The 22,351-nt window shown below is 36.0% G+C and overlaps 1 protein-coding gene across 1 annotated transcript; it reads right to left on the reverse strand.

Moving 5' to 3' along the window:
* Positions 1–587: 587 nt before the first annotated feature.
* On the reverse strand, positions 588–18,427 carry LOC117712689 (UDP-glucuronosyltransferase 2B17). The gene is made up of 6 exons (XM_034508793.2): positions 17,668–18,427; positions 16,225–16,373; positions 14,353–14,484; positions 5,177–5,264; positions 4,535–4,754; positions 588–1,147 (listed from the first exon to the last, which is right to left on the reverse strand). The coding sequence occupies exons 1-6, from the start codon at positions 18,389–18,391 to the stop codon at positions 868–870; spliced, it is 1,593 nt and encodes a 530-aa protein (XP_034364684.1). The 5' UTR covers positions 18,392–18,427; the 3' UTR covers positions 588–867.
* Positions 18,428–22,351: the final 3,924 nt, after the last annotated feature.

Here is a 22,351-nt window from a genome sequence, read left to right on the forward strand (position 1 = left end):
TAATAAAGTATGGTGACCAAAAGCATATACTTTCTCACCGTCTCTTACTTATTTCATCAACTTTAAAGGTTTTACTTTGCAAACTGTTGAAAAATGCCCTGAAAATTTTTTCTCTACCCAACTGCAGAACTTTGTTCTTTATTAACATTTAATATTTGAAAGTATATTTTAAAACACTTTTTATAACAACATATAGAGGAAACAACCTTATTTTAGTTTGTCACAATTGCTTCTCTTTTAATCACCAAAGCATACTATATAGGTATTAATTCAGAATATTATTTGTTTATCCCTGAAGTACATGAATAGATTTCATGTACTTTTTATAGAACAAAATTTTGATAACTTTATTTTTGCTAAGAATTTTTCTGGAGTCTACATCTTCATATTATTTAATATTAATATCTGAAATAAACCACTCTTTACCTCAGACTACAAAAAATTAAGACAACTTCAGAAAAACCGTGTGTGTGTGTGTGTGTGTGTGTGTACTTAGAGTGTCAGAGTAAGGTATTTTTTGTCTTTTGTATTTTGGAAATGTATGACAGCTATAGAATTGGTATGGAAAAACAGGCAAATGGAAAATATTGAATTTTGGAAGAATAATACTTTAATTTTTAAAACTTTGTCAATTAAATCTGCATTTTCCACATGTTTCTACACATGCAAATTGTTTTACATTAAATAGTTTGAAAATTAAAATAAATGATAGGATCTTTGATAACTACAGAGTTACATGTCTTTTTATATGGTACACAATTGCAAAGAAAGCGTGCTTCTGTAAAGTAATAAGTGAGTGCTTAGAAGGTGGTTCATAAAATAGAATGATGCTGAAATTTCATTCATCTAATGCATGACCAATGAGCTCTACTCATTCTTCATTTTCGTTTCCTTCTTTACACAGAATCGGCAAACAAAGAAGACACACTTTACAGTAAGGACTACAGTGGCCACCACACAGGCGAGCAGGAATCCAATCACATCCAGAGAGTGGTACTGGTACCAGGTGAGGTTATGTCCAAGTGGTCTCAGGTGCTTGGCCCTTTTGTGACGCATGACAAACTCAATCCAGAAGACTGCTCTGTCCAGGGGCTTCATAGGCTGCTCATGGTGAATGGTTGACAACCACATAGCATTCTCTTTATAGCTGCAATAGATAAAATGGTCATTAAGAAAATCACAGAATGAATGAAAAACACACAGTTATAAATTTTTGTGTAGATAGTAAAAATAATTATACAAAAATAAATCATGTTTTATATTTATGCCTAAAAAGATGATAGTAAGAATGTCTAAGCTTCTTGAGTAAACAAGATGGATGCATATAAAGAGAAAAATTGGAAAAGGTCAAATATTAGAGTTTATATACAGTTAACCCCTAAACACAAAAAATACAAAAATAAGATATTTTTATTTGAGTACATGAAACTTCAGTTATCTAGTGTCAGAATACGGTCCAAGAGTAGAATCTTGTAATGAGATTTCTAAGTATTTGTGAAAAAACGTCATGAAAACAAGAATCTCATGACCTCAGAGTCTTAAAAAACACTCTGAAGTGTTCATGGATTATGCTTTTGTGCCCCTTCCAGGTGTAGCAGATAGGCATGAGTTCACCTTAGATTATTCATTACAACAGGCTATTTTCAGTTGTTCATTTGCCTTTATGAAAAATCATTTTCACGGTGCATGGCCCGTACAGCTTGCTCTTGTGATCATTATTATTGCTGATCTCAATTTTTCGTTAGCATTGTCATTTTAGAACTAAGAGTGGTTCAATAACTCCACATGAATCCCTGTCCCCACCCCTGGGAATCCACAGCCTGCCTGTCTCATAGGAGGTCTGCCCTAATCAGGGACACAGGTGAGACCAATGACCCAAAACCTGTGCCAGATGGGACCCTGACGGAGCCCTGCAGACATGGGATCTACCCTCCTCTGCAGAGTCTCATCCCGCTTCTGGTCATTACTTCCATCTGAATCCATGAATGATCTGTGTGCATGCACTGCCATGGGATCCCACAATCTACCTATCGCCCAGGAGGTCTGCCTTAAAGAGGAAGAAAGATCAGTGTGCTGCCACTCTGACCCCAAAGCCTGCCTGTCTTCCTGGAGGTCTGACCTAACCAGGGACACAGGGACACAGGAAACCTGCTCTAACCAAGGACATAGGAGGCCTGTCCTAAGCAGAGACAGCACAGCTTGCCTCCCAAAAGGCCCGCTATAACCCAGGTTACATAGGTCCAAATGAAGATGCTTCAATCCCATTTAGAAGGGGAAAGGAAATAATCATGGGAGGTAGAGGGAGGAAGGGACCTGAATTTGAGAGGAGAGGAGGGGACAAAGGGGGGCAGGCTGGGGGGTATGGAGGGAGACAGGAGCCAAAAGGGCCAAAAGAATGATTGGAAATATGCAGTTGTGAAGTGTGTGTGTGGGGGGGAACCTCTAGAAAGTCCCCGAGACCTGGGATGTGAGAGGTACCCAGTACTCAGTGGGGATGACTTTAACCAGAATGCTGAACAATGGTGAGATGGAACCTGAAGATCCCACCTCCAGTATGTAGATAGGACTCAAAATGGAGTGACAGAGTCACCAATCAACCTTAAAAATTTTTGAATCTGAATTTTTCCTGTCTAAAAGAAATGCAGGGATTAAAAATGGAGCAGAGACTGAATGAATGGCCATCCACTCACTGGCCTAACTTGGTATCCAGTACCAGGTCAGTCACTAAACACTAGCACTATTACTGCACCTATGTTAGCAGACAGGAGCCTCCATGGCTGTCCACTATCAGTAGCTGACTGAGACAGATGCAAATACTTATATCCAACCATTGGACTGAGATCGGGGACCCCTATGCAAGAGTTAGGGGAAGAACTGAAGGAGTTGAAGGGGATGGCAATATCATAGGAAGAACAATAATATCAACCAACTTGGACCCCTCAGAGCTCCCCGAGACTAAGCCACCAACCAAAGTACATACATGTAAGGGTCTATGGCCCCAGGCACATATGACGACTGCCTCATCTGGCTTCAGTGGGAAATGATGTGCCTATAGCTGTAAAGACTTGATATCCCAGGGAAGGGCGATGCCCAAGGGTTCAGAGGGGGTGGGTTGGTGGGTGGGTGGGAAAGCACTCTCTCAGAGGCAAAGGGGAGGGGAGATGGGATTAAAAACTATGGAAGTGGGGATCAAGCAGCGGGGCAACATTTGGAATGTAAACAAAACCCTAATTAAAAACTTAAAATAAGTAAAAATACTATGCCAATTTAAAAAAAAAAGAAGTAAGAGTAGTCAGTATTTCACACTGAAGCACGGAGGTGCATTTGATTCTACTGTTGAAAAGATTATTGATGATTATATAAAGGAGAAACGAGACTCAGAGACATGAGTTAGCAGCCCTAAATATCAGTTTGATGTATCACAATGGGGAGTAATTACAATGATGGTAACTTGTCCTCCTACTATTTACAAAGAACAACAGCAAAATTGTGTACTTCTCATAAAATCATTCTCATTTCTTAGTATGTATATTACAGTTATTTACAATTTCGTATTAAATGTATCTGATGGAGGAATGGGAACAGGAGAGGATTCTTAGAGTTGGGGAGGGAGGTAAATACAGAATAATGTGTGAAGAGTGTGAAGGGAGATGGCAGAATTCAAGGGATCTGATTAGGGAAATGGGAAGAGGGGAAGGGAGAAAGAGACGGGAATAAGAAGAGGAGGGCAATGGAGGAAATAACAAGAAGGATGTTGCTAAAGCCCAAAAGAGTGGTGTTATTGATTATCCAAGTCACATGTAAAAATGGTCATAGGCTTGTTCATTTGCCTTACTCTAATAGGTTTTCACTTTTATGCTAAAATATTGGGTTGCACAGGTACACATTCAACCATATGCTTATGTTTATGTTCTTATCTCTTGTTTTTTGATGATGAAAGTAACAGCTGCAATAAAAGTTTCATATCTCTTTTTATAACATTCAGGTTTCTTCATTGTAGTGTTTTCCTGTGGCTTCTCTGTGTAACACATCTGATACTACACTTAACGTTTCATTTGTTTTCACTCATTGGCTATTTAGCTATTTTAATTTTGTATTATCTTTAAAACTGACTGAGGGGAAACTGGGAAGGGGGACAACATTTGAAATGTAAATAAATAAAATAACCAATAAAAAAATCTGTAAATTTCTTTACTAAGATTTCAAAAGAAAAATTGGCCAGATCTTATGTCATATGCCTCTTTTGTCAAGCAGTGTGGAGGATGAAGGAGAAGATTTTATACTTAAGATGGCCCTGATTTAAATAGCAAAGAAACATAAAGAATCACATGGAATAAAAGTAATAACTAAGGGAGAGAATAATGTAAACACAAAATCAATTTGTCTCTGCTCCTACCATTATTTTTACATTTAGGGTAATTCTTGCTCATTTGACCTTCAGGAAGAAGTCCAATGAATGAATAAAAGAAAACATAAATAAATAAATAAATAAATAAATAAATAAATAAATCACACTTTCAAAGGTCATACTCACAAAGGATTGTCAATGACTTCCTCCAGTGCATTGAGCAAATCTGACCTTGACAATGTTCTGATATTCAACGCAACAGCTGCTCCTTTGGCCACCATCTGGGCAATGTTATCATGTTGTTCTCCAAACAAAGGAATGCCAATCATAGGGATTCCATGATGGATGGCCTCATAGAGGCCATTGGCTCCACCATGAGTTATAAAGGCTTTGGTTTTCGGATGACCTCGAATAAGATGAATTCAGATCAACATTAATAAGCTGTCTTAGACATGACAAGAGAAATGTATACTATGAGGAACTGAAAGGAGATTTTCTTCATGGAGTTTGTTTATATTCATAACCTCACTGAAATGCTTTTCTGTCTCAGAGCAGGAAGAAGTTCGATTTATAGAGAACTATTTCTGCAGATTTGAATGTGACTTGAGACTTGAACTATGAAATACAGATTTCCAGTGGATCACAGGAAGCCCATAGAAGAAAAGAAAAAAAGTGAGTGTTTAAAAAGACAAAATGCATTTCAGAACTTGTTTTTTTTTAATATATAATCAGTTCACTAAGTGTAATATGAAAGATTCTGAAGTCAACAAGGATAGGAATGTGAATCAGAGTCAGTTGTGATTCAGAATTTGTTTTCCAAAGTCTTACCAAGAAGATCATTTTGAGGAAGCCACTTGTAGACTCTGGTATTAGGTCCTAAGGTGTCTGGTTTTTTGCCATCAAATCTCCAAAGAACCTGTTAAATGTTAGATAATCTATGTTGATGGAGACAAATTTGACATTATAAAGACTGAGCAAGTTATATTAGGAATATACGTGTGTGTGTGTGTGTGTGTGTATCTAACAATAGTTAGTGAAAAGTTATGCCATGAGCATAAAAGAGAGCAAGGGCACAGTATGAGAGTGGTTGGAGGGAGGAATGAAAAGGAAGAAATGATGTTATTATAATTTCCAAAAGAGAAATAATTAAAAATGTAGCTTTTTGAAGGGAAAACTTAGCTAAATACCTCCTGTAGGATTGTTGAGCAACTCAGAAGCAGTGAGCAATGGCAATTCTTAAAAGATTGAGCAAGAGAGTACCAACAGTTACTGTGTTTATTTTTACATTTAGACAGGTTGACTGTAACCACCACTTTCCATATTTAGAAAAATGTAATAGTGAATACTACATGAAAGTATTTAACTCAATTGCCATCCTGACATAATTCAACTACAGAGAAGAGTGCCACATTATTTATAATTTGTATTTTATACAAATTATTATGATAGTCTAATATTCCATGTTTAATTTCATTTCATTTTAAAATACTAAAGAGTTTACTTTTATTTTTAATGAATTTTTTTTTACTATTTACTTATGATAGATGTTCCCCATCCACAATTATCTCTGCTCTGGAGTTCTTATAAGTAATGTCATTGTGTTTGCCAATAGGAATATGGAATCATCTGGCTGAAGTAATGGTGCATAGTGGAGTCTTGGAACACTGTCCAGGAAGAGAGTCATGTCAGTAGATGTCTAAAAACAGATTAAGTCTTGTGACCTCAGTTGATTCAAACCAGAAGGTTGTTCTTGCTATGTGTATATGCCATCTTCCCAGGTGGGATTGAGTGTATATATTTTTGCTTGTTATTGTTATTCACATAGTGTTTAAACTCTCCTTCATGTACTTCTATGGAAAACCTGTTTTTGTCATACAGGTTCTGTCCTTGTGATTGTGCACAGCTTGAAATCATGTAATCTTTACTCATATAACATTTGTGAGCCCTCAGAGTATGCATTATTGGATTGTCTGAATAAAGTTGGCCATTTCATGAGATTTTAATCTGCCTCATCTATCAGCTCCATTCTACCAAGTCTCTGGAGCTGTGACAAGTGGTACTGAAGGGGGACCTATAGTTGCCTTCAGGATAGGACATTGAAGACCCTCACAGAAAGAGGTGAATGAGAATAATAGGGCAGAAAACAGGGAAGGCTTTGCCTTATGTTGAGGTTGTGCATTATTGCTTTAAAGAAACCAGGAGCACATGTATCAAAGTCACAAGTATTAGATGGATTTCAAATTGCTTGTGATTATAATCCCTAGTTTGCCGAAGATGTCATAGTAGGTGAAGAAGTATGGGACTGAGTCTGAATGAATATTGAAAAAGCATCCAAACAAGAGGGAAAAGATACCCTTTCAATTTTGGATCACATGGGTATTGCTTTAGACTGTTCTCAAAATACTTCACAAAGATAAGGAGATTTATAATCATGGGGAAGAGATGACTAATTCATTGCATGAATATAAACTGGATGATCCTATCTTAAATTAGTAAAAGAGGCAAATATTATGATTTTCCCAGTAGAGGCAAAAGTCAAAAGTAAAAACAGCATCATTAATAACTATGCAGTAAATTGGTTCCTGATGATCCTGAAGCATGGGATAAAGAATTTGATCACCAATCTAACCTTGGATTTCTCTACTTATGATGAAGATTAGGAGAGCCTATGAAAATGCTCACTTTACAACATAGACAAGTGAGGATATGGCAGGGAAAACAAATTAATTGATCCATTCCTTTGGGACCATGAGCTGTGATTGTGCTTCCCATGAAATTTCAATAACATCAAAACATTTATCAGGAATTAGACATGGATATTATCAAAAAATTTAAAAGTCCTGTGTTTCCTATGGACCTACTTTTCCATATAGTTATGAATTTCTTTTTGGTTGGAGCAATAATGTGCAGTGTTTGTTATATGATTTTTATGTAATTGCTAAGATGGTTTTTAGCCCTTTCCAATCTCTTCACTGGCAAATGTGGCTTACAGATAAAGCCCATGAAAAAGTTTGCTAGCTAGGACTGAGAGGTAATTCTAGAAATGTCACAATGAAATGCTGGCTGGGATTGGTATATAGGTATCAACAGGTATTATCAGTCGTATAATATACCTTTTTCAGCCTTTTCAGTTAGGGATGTAGCTATGGCTGCCTGTATGAAAACTGATTAAAAATCTGACTTTGAGTATACTTATATACTAAATATATAAGATCCCTTAGAGCCTTATGCTGATTTTATAGGGAGACTCAAATACGCTACAGAAAAACAATTAAAGTGGTAACAGATTCAAGAGTTCTTATTAAAACAGTTACTTTTGATAATGACAAAGAAGATTATGAAGATTAATCAGGCCTCAAAGACAGATAGAAAATGTTATGGACGTTCTGAAGTTACATAGAAATGCAGGGGCTTACAAACAGAGAAAATTAGCTGCTATGGGAATCTTTGGTGAACAAAAGCTGGTGTTGGTAAAGTGACCACATAAAGGCATACTGTAATTCACCCTTACAACAATTGAATGCCCAGAATCAATGAGCTCCTGGCTTAAGCCCTATATGCAAGAAAGTAAAACATTGGGCTAAGGGATGCTATTTAAATATGATTATGTGGCAACAATAGCAATACAAGTCAACAATAGAGAAACCTGATGATGGTGCCTTTAGAACTCCACAGCGTAAAGGTTTAAATCTAAAAAAAAAAATAACATTTACGTCAGCTTCAGATCATAACCAATCTATTCTTTTGTTACATGCTACTGCTCTAGGAGGCACTGCTATTGATATTCCTGTCCTAAAGCATTGCCATTTCCCTGCTTCCATGTCCTTTTAAGTGACACACAGGTTTTTGGGGACCTAATCTGCCCAGACAAGTTGGACTATTTGGGACACAGTAGTTTATTCATGAGAGGAATCATGATTCATCTAGAGTCATCGATGAAAGTTATACAGGGGAAAAAGCAGTCATGGTCTCAGTACCTAATAATTGGAAATATAAAGACAAAGGAACATTTGCACACTTATTATTATTGTCTATATAATTTCTTCATTAAAAAACAAAAAACCCAGTGCTCCATGAAGGAGATTCAGTAGTACAAATAAAACGGTAGCTTTAAGCATTTTTTTTAAAAAGGGAAATGATACACCATTATTGTGTTTAAAAGAAAACAAAAAAGCATTTATAGAATTGATTGATTCTGGAATTGATGTTTTTCTTCAGCCACTGAAGAGTGGCCACCTGAATGGCGTATTAGTTCAACCCTGAGAGAGTTGGGAACTCTGAGCTCCGAAAATGTTAAAAAAAAATTATAGTATATAAATGAAGAAGGCATAATGCAACTCCCATAGCCTTCTGTGACTCATATCTTGATCAATTGTCGGTGCAGAGACTTTCTATAACCATCTAATGCTGAGATCTATATTCCTACTTCTGATGCTAACTATTCTTCAAAATTGCAATTGCTAATGAGAAGATTGCAATATCAAAAAGGAAATGGACTATGTTAAGGGTTACAAGGAATTATGGAACCTATATTCTCACATGAACAATATCATCAGCATGAACTGGGTTTTTTATGGTGTCCAAATATTACATAAAATTTATTTAGTCTGTGTGACCACCTCAAAGACCCACTTCTAAAGGAAAGTTATAGGTGCCTCACAAGTAGTCAGACAATAGTTGGAGAGTAGGAACAGAGATCTGTCTTTTTTCCTGTGGAATTCTCTTGTTTTTCTAGTTAAAAAATAATATGGTAAATAGAGACAGTTGATTGACTTATGAAATCTTAATGCCACCATGTGGCTAATAAGAGCTTTACAGCCTGGATTATATACACTGACAGCTATTGCTAAAGGTTGGCCTTTAATTGCTTTAGAGTTGAAAATCTGCTTTTTCACTATACATAATCATTTTGATAATAAAGTTTATATAACATTTTCTGTTTCTTCACTCAATAATAGAAAACCACAGCTTTGCTATCAATGGACTGTATTACCTCAAGGTAAGGCAAAAATCCTCTACTATGGACCAATACTATGTAGAAAAGGTTTTGGAGCCTATGAGACAGGCCTTCCGTCAGGCTTATAGTATTCATTATATAGATGATATTCTGTTAGTCACCTCAAAGGAGAAAGAGCTACAATGTGAATATGACATGATTCAGCATGTGCTACATAAAACTGTCTTAGTATCACACCTGAAGAAGTACAAAGATCAGACATGGTAGAACTTGTTAACACCTGTTAACAGGAATACCTGCTAGCACCCATGAAAATGTTAATTAGACAAGACATTTAAAACATTTTCAAAATTTATTAGGGAGTGATATTTCCCTACATGCTACTTTTAAAAAGTATATTCCTTTAGTTTTATTTGTATTGGTGTTCTACCTCTAGGTCTGTGTGGGGGTTTAAGGCAGATGTGTGTCCCAGATCTTTTAGAAGTGAAGATACATACAGTTGTGAAATGGTACATAGGTGCTGGGAATTAAAATCAGATCTTCTGGAAGAGCAGACACTTCCCTTAACCAGTGAGCCATCTTTCGAGTCTCCCTATATACTGCTTTAAGAATACCACTTAATCACTAGTTAATTGTTTAAAACTCTGAAAGGAGAAATGGCACTGGATAATTGTTGATTTTTATCTGTAGAGAAAAGTGAAGAACTACAGCTATTTGAACCCAAAGTTAATTTCTTTAACACATGGCTTCTTTGTACCCTTTACATTTACTTATTTTCCCCACAAAGTTATCTCCTATAGGTATTATTGCACAAGAGAATAAATCTTTGGAATGGATCTATTTACACCATAAAAGCCATAAAACGCTAACTACATGTCTTTTTCTGTTTGCTCAATTAGTAAACCAGGGGAGGATCTCATGTCAACAATTATATGAATATATTCCTTGCTGTAATATCATAATCCAACAATCAGTTCTAAAAAAAATTACCGAACTCTATGGATATTCAAATTTCAAGTACAGATTGTTATGGTAGGATAGGAACCTTTTAATTTTATTTTCACATCCTACCATGCTCCTATTACTCCAGGATCTACAACAACTGGTTAAATCTGTACTCATCCTGTGTTTAAAATTCCTACTTTTGCACACTCTAACCTCCCTGGTTTGATTGCAGAACAAAATAAGCAAGCTGATGCATTAGCTATTTTTACCTCTCCACAATGCAAACATCATCACTGACACAGTAATGCTATTGGAGTTCATGTACAATACCACATCCCACTTAGACAAGTGAGACAGATTGTGCAAGAATGTCCTACTTGTTCTTCCTTACTCTGTCACAGTCCTATAGCTAGAGTTCATCCAAGAGGTAGAAATAGTACTGAATTATCGAAAGTAGATGTAACTCTTCTGCCTTGGATTCCATATGTGCATGTGTGTATTGGTTTATACTCTAAGTTTATTTGAGTTCTACCTCTGTCCTCAGAGAATGCTGAGAACTTTTGCTCATGTGGGAGTGCCTGCTACAATAAAAGGAGACAATGAGCCAATCTTTAGTAGAAAAAAATTTAAAAGCTTTTGTAAATGATGTGAAAGAGCAAACAGAACATTAAAATAACTGTTTAAAAAAATAGGAACAGGGAGACATAAAGGTATATCCTTGCACTTTCCTTATTTACACTTACTTTGAAATTTACCTGAAGGTGATACATGTTCAGGAACTCAAAATCATTTATCTACAGAACACTCTGCACTGCCTTTAGACAGAACAGTGAGGTTTAAACAATTTGAGACTTGGAAGCACATTTCCTGAAGAAATTTGGGAAAGAATATGCATTTGGCATTACAGTTGTTATTACTGAAAAATTATGGATTCTTCTTAGGCTCCTTCAGCCCTGGGCCATGAAGGACAAAGGTGAAGAGTGAGAAAATAGTGCAGTCATCAGGAAGACAGCAATTCTCCAGCTAGAAGGGCAAAATGATTTATTGAACAAACCATCAGATTAAGTCTACCCTCTTGGGGCCAGGAAAAGACCCTGTGCACCAATGGAGAAGTTAAACAGACTCCTTTGTCACCTGAGAATCTCTTTCTCTTGATTCTAGCTGCTGTGATCTTTGTGTCTGTGGATACACATGTGTCAAAGGACAATTAGATTTATCTACATTTAAAATAGAAAAACAACCACACACACACACAACAAAACACGCTGAATATTCTGCGTTAAAAATTTTTTTTAAAGAGGCAGATGTCTGAAAGCATTCCAGAAATAGAGTCACGTGAATTAATTTTTGAGGGATTCTGAGAACACACAAAAAAATAGTACAGGAGACATTGACCTCAATTTCTTCAAACCAAGAGATCGTTTCTAGGATGTGTGTTTGCCCTTGTCGCAGCAGTATATGATAGGAGTGGGTCTACTGCAGGTTAATCACTTCTGCTTGCTACTGTTATCTAGAGTTTTTAAAGTGTTCTTTGTGTTCCCTTATGGCAAAGCTTATGTTTACCACATGCAGCTTGTCTTTATGATTGTACGAAGCTTAAACTCATGTGATATGTACTAATATGACCATTCTTAACCCTCTGAGTATAAACTGTTTGATTCTCTGAATAAAGTTAGCTATTACATGAGACTTTAGTTTTTCTCTTCATCTGGAGTGGTGTCGGTGTAGGTTTTAAAAGCAGATACTAAACCTGCTGTATCTACTCTACCCAAATAGACACATGTCTTTTGTAGAGCAATTCCTGTGGACCAATGGTTCAGAACATATTTGAATCATCTGCACCCTGGACTTCTATCTGCTCTCCAAATGGCAATTATGACCACAGGAAGTGAGAATAATATTCCTTTTTCTTAAATTTCTCTAAGAATTAATTCCTACCTATTACAATCTTACCTAAATCACCTTTTTCCTTTCAACCTTAGTATCCCTAAAAAAACAAAATAACAACAAAAACAAACTACTTCAAGACAAATTAGTGTACTCCAAATGTGTTTTGCATGTGTGATCTACTAGAGAATGGTTGACTTCCCAGGGGCTGCACTCTTCCCCTCTCACAAGCTAACGGTTGTCAAGAGTCCATGCCTCTGTGTGGATTGTGTGCCCATCTTCCATCCCCATGCTCAGCTTTGGTCTGTTTTTCTATTGAACAGATTTTTGTACATGTTGGGTTTTATTCACATGAATTCAAAATTCTATAATCTTATCTCTTAATGAGAAATCAGTTTTACTTTGGGATTCTAAGAATATTAATGGAGACCTGTGAATCTGTAATCATGTAGGGCTAGACAATTTGCACATGAAATTTGATTGAGCATCCACATTATTGTAATTATCTCTGAGACTAGATTTTTTTTCTCCATCCCAAACTTTTTGTCTGTCTCCCTCCCTGTGTGTTCAGTACGTGTTGGAGCATGAGTGAGCCATTTGTTGTGTGCAAACGCATGTTTATGTGTACCAAGATGAGTGTGTGACATGGAGAAGACTGCCTCAGATGTTCAATCTTATGTCTTTCCTGTTACAGACAGAATTTCTTCTTTGTTTGATTTTTTTTTCCTACTGCTAGCACACAAAGATCCAGGAATTCTAGTTCTGCCTTCTTTCTTTGACAGTACTATTTCCATAGAGTCATATGAATGACTGACTTCATGTGGATTAGGGGAATTCAAACTGAGCTGCTCATAATGCCCTGAAAACATTTTATGCACTGAGCCATCTCTGTAGCTTAGATATTCACTAAATATAGCAAATATATGTTAAACATGGAGGATATGCTTCATTCTGCGAGGTGTGTCTGGGAGTTCTGAAATTACCTTATTAGGGGCCTGAACTGGAATTGGTTCAGGTAAGATGAGAATATTACTCTCTGCAACAACTTTTTGCAATTTGTAAACAATTTGAGATTCACAAGTGATATGACTACCAAAAACTCTTCCAAAATCTAACACTACTTCTTTAGACATACTGATGGGTATGTACTCCTTGTGACAACTTTCAAAAATTTTACTGCAGAAACAGAATTTTCTGTGACAGATAAAATAATTACAAGCCCACAACCATAATAGGTGCTAGTACTAGAATTCTCAGAACAGTCTCAGAAAATGCACCATTATCCACATGTCTAAAATAGGTTTTTTTAAATGACTGAATCAATTAAGTATTGGATCATCCAAAAAATATATTTTATGTGATTAAGGAGAAGTTTTTCTGGTAGAAAACTTAAGACACTGATAAATTTTCAAAGATTCAAATCATATCACTTTATAGTGTGCCATGTGAATTGATTCATCTGATACTTTTTTTCATATCCGATTCTCTTGGACTCTCTTATTTTTGTATTTCTTCCTTGAATGGTCTGATTTTCACTCAGACTGGTTAGAAGCAGAAACATGGTTCATGTGTTATGATGTGAAGAGATGATTGTAAATGGCAGCACTCATCTCTCTACCTTTCCTTTAGATATTTCTTCTACAAATACTGGCAGGGAGCCCAGATATGTAGGCTTTTTAAAAATTCCTTCTCTCAGTTAGCTAAAAGGATATTCAAAAGTCTTGCACATCCTTTTTCTTTAAACTACCCTCTTAACTGTACACTGAACAGGCTTACATCAAAGTTAGAATACAAACTCATGCTACATTTCAAACATTTTAAAAATGTGCTTAATGTTCTTGTGCTAGAAAAAAAATTAATACAAATTAACTCCCCCTGAAAAATCTTATATATGAAGAGATTTAAATAATTGACAAATTGAACAAGTGACTCTGGAGAATTTGCTGTCTACATACCCCTGACAGTGATGCCATCATAAATCCCACATTTCAGAATATGTCCACCGTGATCACAATGTTCATATCCAAGGTACTTGTCGCCAAACACTGTCTGTAGTATTGTAACATCTCTTGTGTGTATCTATTTCTAAATTGGCTTAGGTCAATTAGAGCTTACCTAAATCTTTAGGTTCTACACAGTCATTTCTAGAATCATACCTTCCAAGGATTTTTGTAGACCCAGTAAACAGTTGCTTCCCATGGGCACTTTACCTCACCTTTTGTGGAATCTGGGCAAGGGCCCATGCAATTGCGTTGGCCTTATCTTCTGTCAGGTTACTGACCATTGACCCAAGAGAAAACACCACCACACCATGCTCTCCAGAGCTCTGGACAAAGTCTTCCATTTCCTGAAAGGAAAGATTTTTTTTTTTAATCATACAATAATAATAGTAGAAAAATCACTCATGAAACTCTTACAAAAAGCCTTGAAGAATAAAAACTGAAGTATTCTTAGGAGTTTTTAGAATAGTGGTGTTAAAACATTATAAAGATAGAACTGGCACATTCAAACACTTTGAACATCACAGGCAGCAGTACAAAGAGTACTCACACATGTTCAACAAATGTTCTCCATATTTTTCTCTGGTGAAATAAAAGCTCAGTAGTACAAGCATAGTATGTGAAATATTTGTAAAATTGTAAATTCATTACATTTTCATCCTACAAAAAGTATAATTTTCCCTTGCTGTTTTATTTCTTTCCTATGATGGCTGATTTAACATTATTATATAGTGTTTGATGAAATAATATTGAAGTTGTAGTATGTACATTTGTCATAGTTAATACGAATTTCCTACTACAATTAGTTAAATGTTTTAGATTTTATAAAATATTTATAACTGCATGGTAAACATACACTATGTAATAATTTTCTAATATTGTGTATAATTAAGAGTATTTTCAAAGATAACCTCCACAATTCATTCTTTGGAACAGAAACTATGTCAATGTTTTTCTCTGGATAAAAAAGTAATTACCTCATATGTGGTAATTATAGCTTTTGAAGTATTGAAAGTTTCTGATAATTTAACTGACCTAATTTCTCGGCGTGCGTGTTTATATATGTGTATGCATGTGTATGTCTTTGCACCTGTGTGTATGATTGTGTGTGTGTCTTTGTACTGTGTGTGTATGAGATTTCCTGCCTTTGTTTTAGCAAATGGGTACCAAAGGTTAAAATCAGATGTCCTCTCTATCAATCTTTAACATAGTTTTTGAGACTGTCTCTCATTGAACGTGAATCTCATCATTTTTATCTGGTTTATATGCAGCAAGCTTCATTATTAACCTGTTTCTGCAATATCAGCTCTAATGTCATCATGCTGTGCCAGGACATCCAATTTTTTATGTGGGCATTGGGATTTAAACTCATATCGTTATGGTTTGGTAAGGACTGTAACCAATGGCTAATCATTCTAGTCCCTGGTATGACTTAATTTAACTCACTGATTTTCTAGGTCTATCGTGTTCTTTACTGAGTTTATTGAACTCCTAATCAGCAGGACTTTTAATTCCACTTCCCATATATCTCTATCATTGGGAGAAAATGGTAATGATAGATGTATTGGGCCCCATTTTGGCCCTGATTTGGGCCTTGAGGACAAATCCAAGCCCGGCTTGAGTTTCTGCAGCCTTGTGGGAGAGCCTAAGCTGGCTTGAGTTTTGAGACCTATTTCAGTCACTTCTATATTAGGTGACTCAGAAAGACTTGTTTGGCCCTGCCTCTGCCCAGCTGTTGCTTATGTAAAGCTTTGCCACTGGCCCTGTCAGTCACTCCATACCCTCCATCATCCTTCCCCATTACCTAGTCATCTCACCCCACCAAAAATCCCCCTCGTATGCTCCAAGTTTATATAAGTGAGAGGCTGATGCAGTAAAGTTGAATTCCTGCTTCAACAAGACTCCTGGTCCGGTGAGTTCCTTTTGGGCCATTAACACTTGCCATCCCGCTCAGCCCCAGAGAGGCCCGGTGGGACTGGGACCTCTCTCCTCTCGCCAGAATCTGCCAGCAAGAAGCCAACAGGATGTAGAATCACATTCACAAGAAATAAAATGAAATGAAAAAGAGATGAGAAGAATGAATTTACCTTAGGCAAGGGTTTAGCAGGTTTGCAGTGGAGTCCTCCAACATACTCAACATTTGGTAAGGTTGGGTGAGGAAACTCCAAATCCCAGTAGGATCTAATGAACCACATTTCTGCTTTGCCCATTGTCTCAGCTAAGGTGGTTGGCCTTCCTAGATAGAGAAAATGAGCAAATGAGACAGAGAAAAGTTGACACGACTGTCTCTTGAGTATGCAACATATTTCCTTAAAAGTGTTAGAAAAATTGTGTTTGATATAGAACATATGCTTTTAAAATGTGTATGTAATATGTATAATACCATTCATTTATATGTAATATAATTTGCATCGATAATTGATTTGTGACTCATATAATGTAATATATGTAAATCTAAGTTTGGGTTTATTTTTAAGGGAAACAGTAGGACTTACCTCATGTTTCTTCATTAATTTAATACCATAAATAGTTAATGAAATAACCCACTAAACCACTGTATGAATAAGTACACATTTTACTTCTCTTTAAATCTTCAAAAGGAACTGTGCAAAGGTAAATATACATTCCAGGTACAAAAGTCACACCATGATTTGTACCCTGCCCAGAATTCCCAGAGTCATGTAAGCTTGTAGCTAATCTTTCTTCCTTCTGTTGCCTAGGGAAATGTGAAGTTAATGAATGGTTGAATTTCTAGTTAGTGCTTCAAACCTTGTTTCTTACTAACACATTTAATAGTACTTATTATGTTAAAACAATCACCATATTTTCAAAAATTATGAGAGTAGAAATTTTTGGCCAGTCATAACTATGGTATAGTGTTTAAAGATAAAACATGACTTAAAAAAATACAGACTGAGTACATGTTTATGCATGCTACTGTAGAGATTAGACATTTGAAATCAATGTTATGAAATAACACAGTGAAGAAAAATGGGGCTGGTAGAAACCTCAGTTTTACTCTTAAGCTTGGGAAATAACACCACATCTTTCAAGAGTAGCAGAAATTTTTAAGAAATTCAAAGAAAACATTATATGTTGTATATTTCATTTATGTTTATGTGTTTCTGCATGAGTGTATTCGAAGTTTATGCCAGTGCCTGTGGACACCATAAAAGGGAAGCAGGTTTCCTGAAGGTGAAGTTACAGGTAATTTTGGAACACTGGATGTGAGTAGGTGTTAGGTACTTATTAAACTAGAGAAACTTTTTGTGATAAATGAGATATAAAATTACTTAGGGACAGTCTAATTGCATCTCTATGTAACTATACAGCTAACAGAATGTCTTCTATCAGGACTGCTACCTTCTTCTATTTGATCAATAATATGAGCTTTTACAGAGAGTTTGTTAGCTAATATAATTACATTTGATCACCTGTAAAAGACAACTTCACTTTATATTTAATGGAAATGTATTCTTACATGTGTATGAACTTAAATCATTAAGCCTGTGAAGAGAAACATAACTTACCCAAAGTTTCGCTGTAAAACTGATTCCATTTCTTCTCTCTAAATGTCTGGAACCAGAAGTCAAAATAAAGCATACATATCATATTTTTCACTCTCTCTGTGAATGTCATTTGGCCACCTAATCCTGACAAAATTACAGGTACATAAGAGGGAGGGAGGAGAAGTCCTCCACTGTATTTTTCCATTGTGTAGCCTGGAGAGAAGCGAAGACTGTAGAGAAAGGGAATCTGGAGCAGTTCAGCTATGAGCTCTCCACAGAGACCAATGGCATCTGACAAAAGGACATCAAACTTGGATCCTTGTAGTTTTGCCATGAGCTGTTTGTTTGAAACTGTGTCTTTACAAAGAATTAGACAGTAATCAGCATATTCGTCAATTATATTTTGTAGTAAAGGAGAATATGATAAACACGTATCTCTTGGAATCTCATAAGTCCAAGTGTCCACAAACCTTGCAAAAAATTTTTTCAGTTCATTATTATTGACAGATGTAGGAAAAGTTTCAAATTTAAGGCCAGGGGATTTTTGGGGATCAAGAAAGATGGAAGATGAAGGTCTCAGAACAGTGACTTCATGGCCCTTCTGTACAAGTTCATCCAGTATTATCTTTATGTTCATCCAGTGACTGAATTCCACCGGCCACACCAACACCTTCCCACACTTTGCAGATATGAAGCAGCAACTTATCTTCAGCAGCAGCAGAGCAGAAATCCACTTCCCAGGCATCCTGAAAATCAAAGTCCTGTTCAGAATGTGATCCCTTCTATACTGCTTGAACTTTTATCAAAAAATCATTAGCCAAAAAGTTAAAATATAACTTGCATTGCTCAAAGCTGATAAGAAAATGACCAATACCCTGTTGATGGAAAAACATCCGCTTATCTGCCCCTCTGAAGACCCCAGAATCTGAAGGCCTCCCAGGAGATATGCTGTACCCAGGGGTACAAGTAAGGGACCCTCCCAAATAATTGCAGCAGCTGGAAACTCTGAGGAGCCCAGAGGACTTGGAACCCATCCTCTCTACTCAAATGTCACTGCCCCTCTAGCCTGAGCCTTCTACCATGGAAAGTCAACACCTTGTCTGCTCCTCTGAAGATCCCATAGTCTGAAGGCTTCCAAGGAGATGTGCTGCACCCAGGGCAACAGATCATCTGCTTGTGTGCCCCCTGAAGGACCCACACTCTGAAGGCCTCCCAAGAGATCTACAGCCAGATGCACAGGTCTCCTAGGAGATCTGCAGCAACCCAGGGACAGAAGAGGCAGATTCCAGACAGAGAAACCTAGGCCAGTTGACACCAGAGGTAACCATATGGTGAGAGGCAAGCACAAGATCATAAGCAACTGAAGTCAATATACTTTGGCATCATCAGAACCCAGTTCTGCCACTACATCAAACCCTTTATATTCCAGTACACCTGAGAACCAGGATGCTGACCTAAAGTCCTGTCTCATGAACATAATTGAATCCTTCAAGGAGTTTATAAATAACTCACTGAAAGAAATACAGGAAAACACAGGTAAATAGGTAGAAACTTTTAAAAAGGAAACAAATAAATCTCACAGTGATGTTGATATCTAAACCACACAAAGACACAACAAAGAAAAACAACTTCTGACCAATTTTGCTTTTGAATATCAATGCAAAAATACTCAGTAAAATTCTAGCAAACTGAACCAAAGAATGTATCAAAACCATCATCCACCATGATCAAGTAGGCTTCATCCCAGGGATGCCAGTTTGGTTCAACATATGAAAATATATTAATGTAACCCACTATATAAACAAACTCAAAGAAAAAAATCACATAATCATCTCATTAGGTGCTAAAAAAGCCTTTCACAAAATACAACACTCCTTCATCGTAAAGTATTAGAGACATAAGGAATTCAAGGTCAATACCTAAATATAATAAAAATAATATACAGCAAACCAACAGTCAACATCAAATTAAATGGAGAGATACTTAAAGTATTACTACTATAATTAGGAACAAGACAAGGCTCTTCATACACATACACACACACACACACACACACACACACACACACAAGTACTAGAAGTTTTAGCTAGAGCAGTAAGACATTTAAAGGAGATCAAAGAGATACAACTTGGAAAACAAGTAAAGGTATCATTATTTGTGGATGATATGATAATATACATAAGTGACTACAAAAATTCTCTCAGGGATATTGTACAGTTGATAAACAATGTCAGCAAAGTGGTTGGATATAAAATTAACTCAAAAAATCAGTAGCCTTCTTTTATACAAATGATAAATGGGCTGAAAAAGAAAATAGGAAAATGACACCCTTTACAGTAGTCACAAATATAAAATATCTTCCAGTAAGTCTAACCAAATAAGTGAAAGATCCATATAACCAGAACTTCAAGTCTCTCAAGAAAGAAATCGAAGAAGACCTCAGAAAATGGAACGATTCCCCATGCTCATGGCTGTTGATTTGTCCTAATGATGGTGTCCTTTGACCTATAGAAGCTTTTCAGTTTCATGAGGCCTATTTAGTAATTCTTGACCTTAGTGTCTGAGCCATTAGTGTTCTGTCCAGGAAGTCATCTCCTGTACCAACGAGTTCAATGCTCGTCCCTACTTTTGGTCTATTGGATTTAGTGTTTCTGGTTTTATGCTGAGGTCTTTGATCCACGTGGACATGAGTATTATGCAGGGAGATAAATATATATCTATTTGAATTTTTTTCTACATGCTGATTTCCAGTTAGACCAGCAGGATTTGCTAAAGGGGCTTTCCCTTTTCCATTGTATAGTTTTGGCTACTTCGTCAAAAATTAAGTGTGCATATATGTGCAGGTTTATTCCTTGGTTTTCATTTCAATTTCATCTATCCACCTGTTTATTTCTATACCAATACCATGCAGATTTTTATTGCAATTGTTCCATAGTAAAACTTGATGTCAGGGACAGTGATACCTCCAGATGTTCTTTTATTGTTCAGGATTCTTAAAAAGCTATTCTGGGATTTTTGTTTTTTCCATATGAAGTCGAGAATTGTTCTTTCAAGATCTATAAAGAATTGTGTTGGAATTTTGATGGGAATTGTATTGAATCTGGAGATTGGCTTTTGTAAGATGGCCATTTCCACTGTTAATCCTACTGAGCCATGACCTTGGGAGATCTTTCCAACTTACATCTTCCACAATTTCTTTCTTAGGGGACTCAAAGTTCTTATCATACAGGTATTTCCCTTGCTTGGTTAGAGTTACATCAAGATATTAAATATTATTTGTAAGTCTGATGAAAAGTATTGTCTCTTTAAGTTCTTTCTCAACTCACTTAGCACTTGTATAGGGGAGGACTACTTATTTCTTTGAGTTAACTTTGTAGTCAGGCAGTTTGCTGAATGTGTTTATCAGCTGTCAGCGTTCTCTAGTAGAATGTTGGGGGCTATTCAGGTATACCATTATATCATGTGCAAGAAGCAATACTTTGACTTCTCTCTTTCTAACTTATATCCCCTTGATTTTCTTTAGTTTTGTTATTATTCTGCCAAAACCATCAAGTATTACATTAAAGAGATAAGGAAGGAGTAGACAGCCTTGCCTTGTCACCAATTTTAGTGAAATTGATCTAACTATCTTTCCATTTAACATGATTTTGGCTATTGGCTTGCTGTTTATAGCCTTTATCCTGTTTAGCTATGCACCTCATATCCCTTATCTCTCCATGACTTTTAAAATAAAGGGGTGTTGGATTCTGTAAAATTCTATTTTTAGCATTTCATGAGATGATCATTTTTTGAGTTTGTTTATATTGTGCATTACTTTAATGGATTTTCATATATTGAACCACCCCTACTTCCCTGAGATGGTGGATGATCTCTTTGATATGTTCTTGGATTCAGTTTGTGACTATTTTATGGAGTATTTATCAATGTTCATAAGAGAAATTCATCTGAAATTCTCTTTCTTTTAGAGTAATTATGTGGTTTAGGGATCAGGGTGACTGTGTCCTCATGAAATGAATTTGGCAGTGTTTATTTTCTTCTCTATTTCTATTTTGTGGAATAGTTTGAGAAGTATTGGCATTGGATGATCTTTAAAAGTTTGGTAGAATTATGTGCTAAAATCATTTGGCCCTGGATTTTTTTTTTTTTTTTTTTTTTTGATTGTGATACATTCAATGACTGCTTTATTTTCTTAGGGCTAATAGGACTATTTAGATAGTTTACCTGATCCTAATGTAGCTTTGATAATTGGCATACTTCTAGAAAATCATCAATTTCATTTAGATTTTCAAATTTTGTGGAGTACAGGCTTCTGATCTAAGACCTAATGATTCTTCGAATTTTTTCAGTGTTTGTTGCTATGTCTTCTTTTTTATTTCTGATTTTGTTAATTTGGGTACCTATCCCTTTGACTTTAGTTAGGTTGGCTAAGCATTTTTCTATCTTGTTGATTTTCTCGAAGAACCAGTTCTTATTTTCCTTGATTCTTTGTATTATTCTCTTTGTTTCTAATTGTTTAATTTTAGCCCCACAGATTGATTATTTCATGTCATTTACTCCTTCTGAGTGTGTTTACTTCTTTTTCTCTAGAGTCTTCAGATTTACTCTTAATTCATTAGTATGAAAACTCTCCAATTTATTTTTTAATTTATTTTTATTGGGTATTATATTTATATTTCAGATTTTATCCACTAACCTACCTTTCCCC

The sequence above is a fragment of the Arvicanthis niloticus genome, chromosome 7 (genome assembly GCF_011762505.2).
Source record: "Arvicanthis niloticus isolate mArvNil1 chromosome 7, mArvNil1.pat.X, whole genome shotgun sequence".
NCBI lineage: Eukaryota > Metazoa > Chordata > Mammalia > Rodentia > Muridae > Arvicanthis > Arvicanthis niloticus.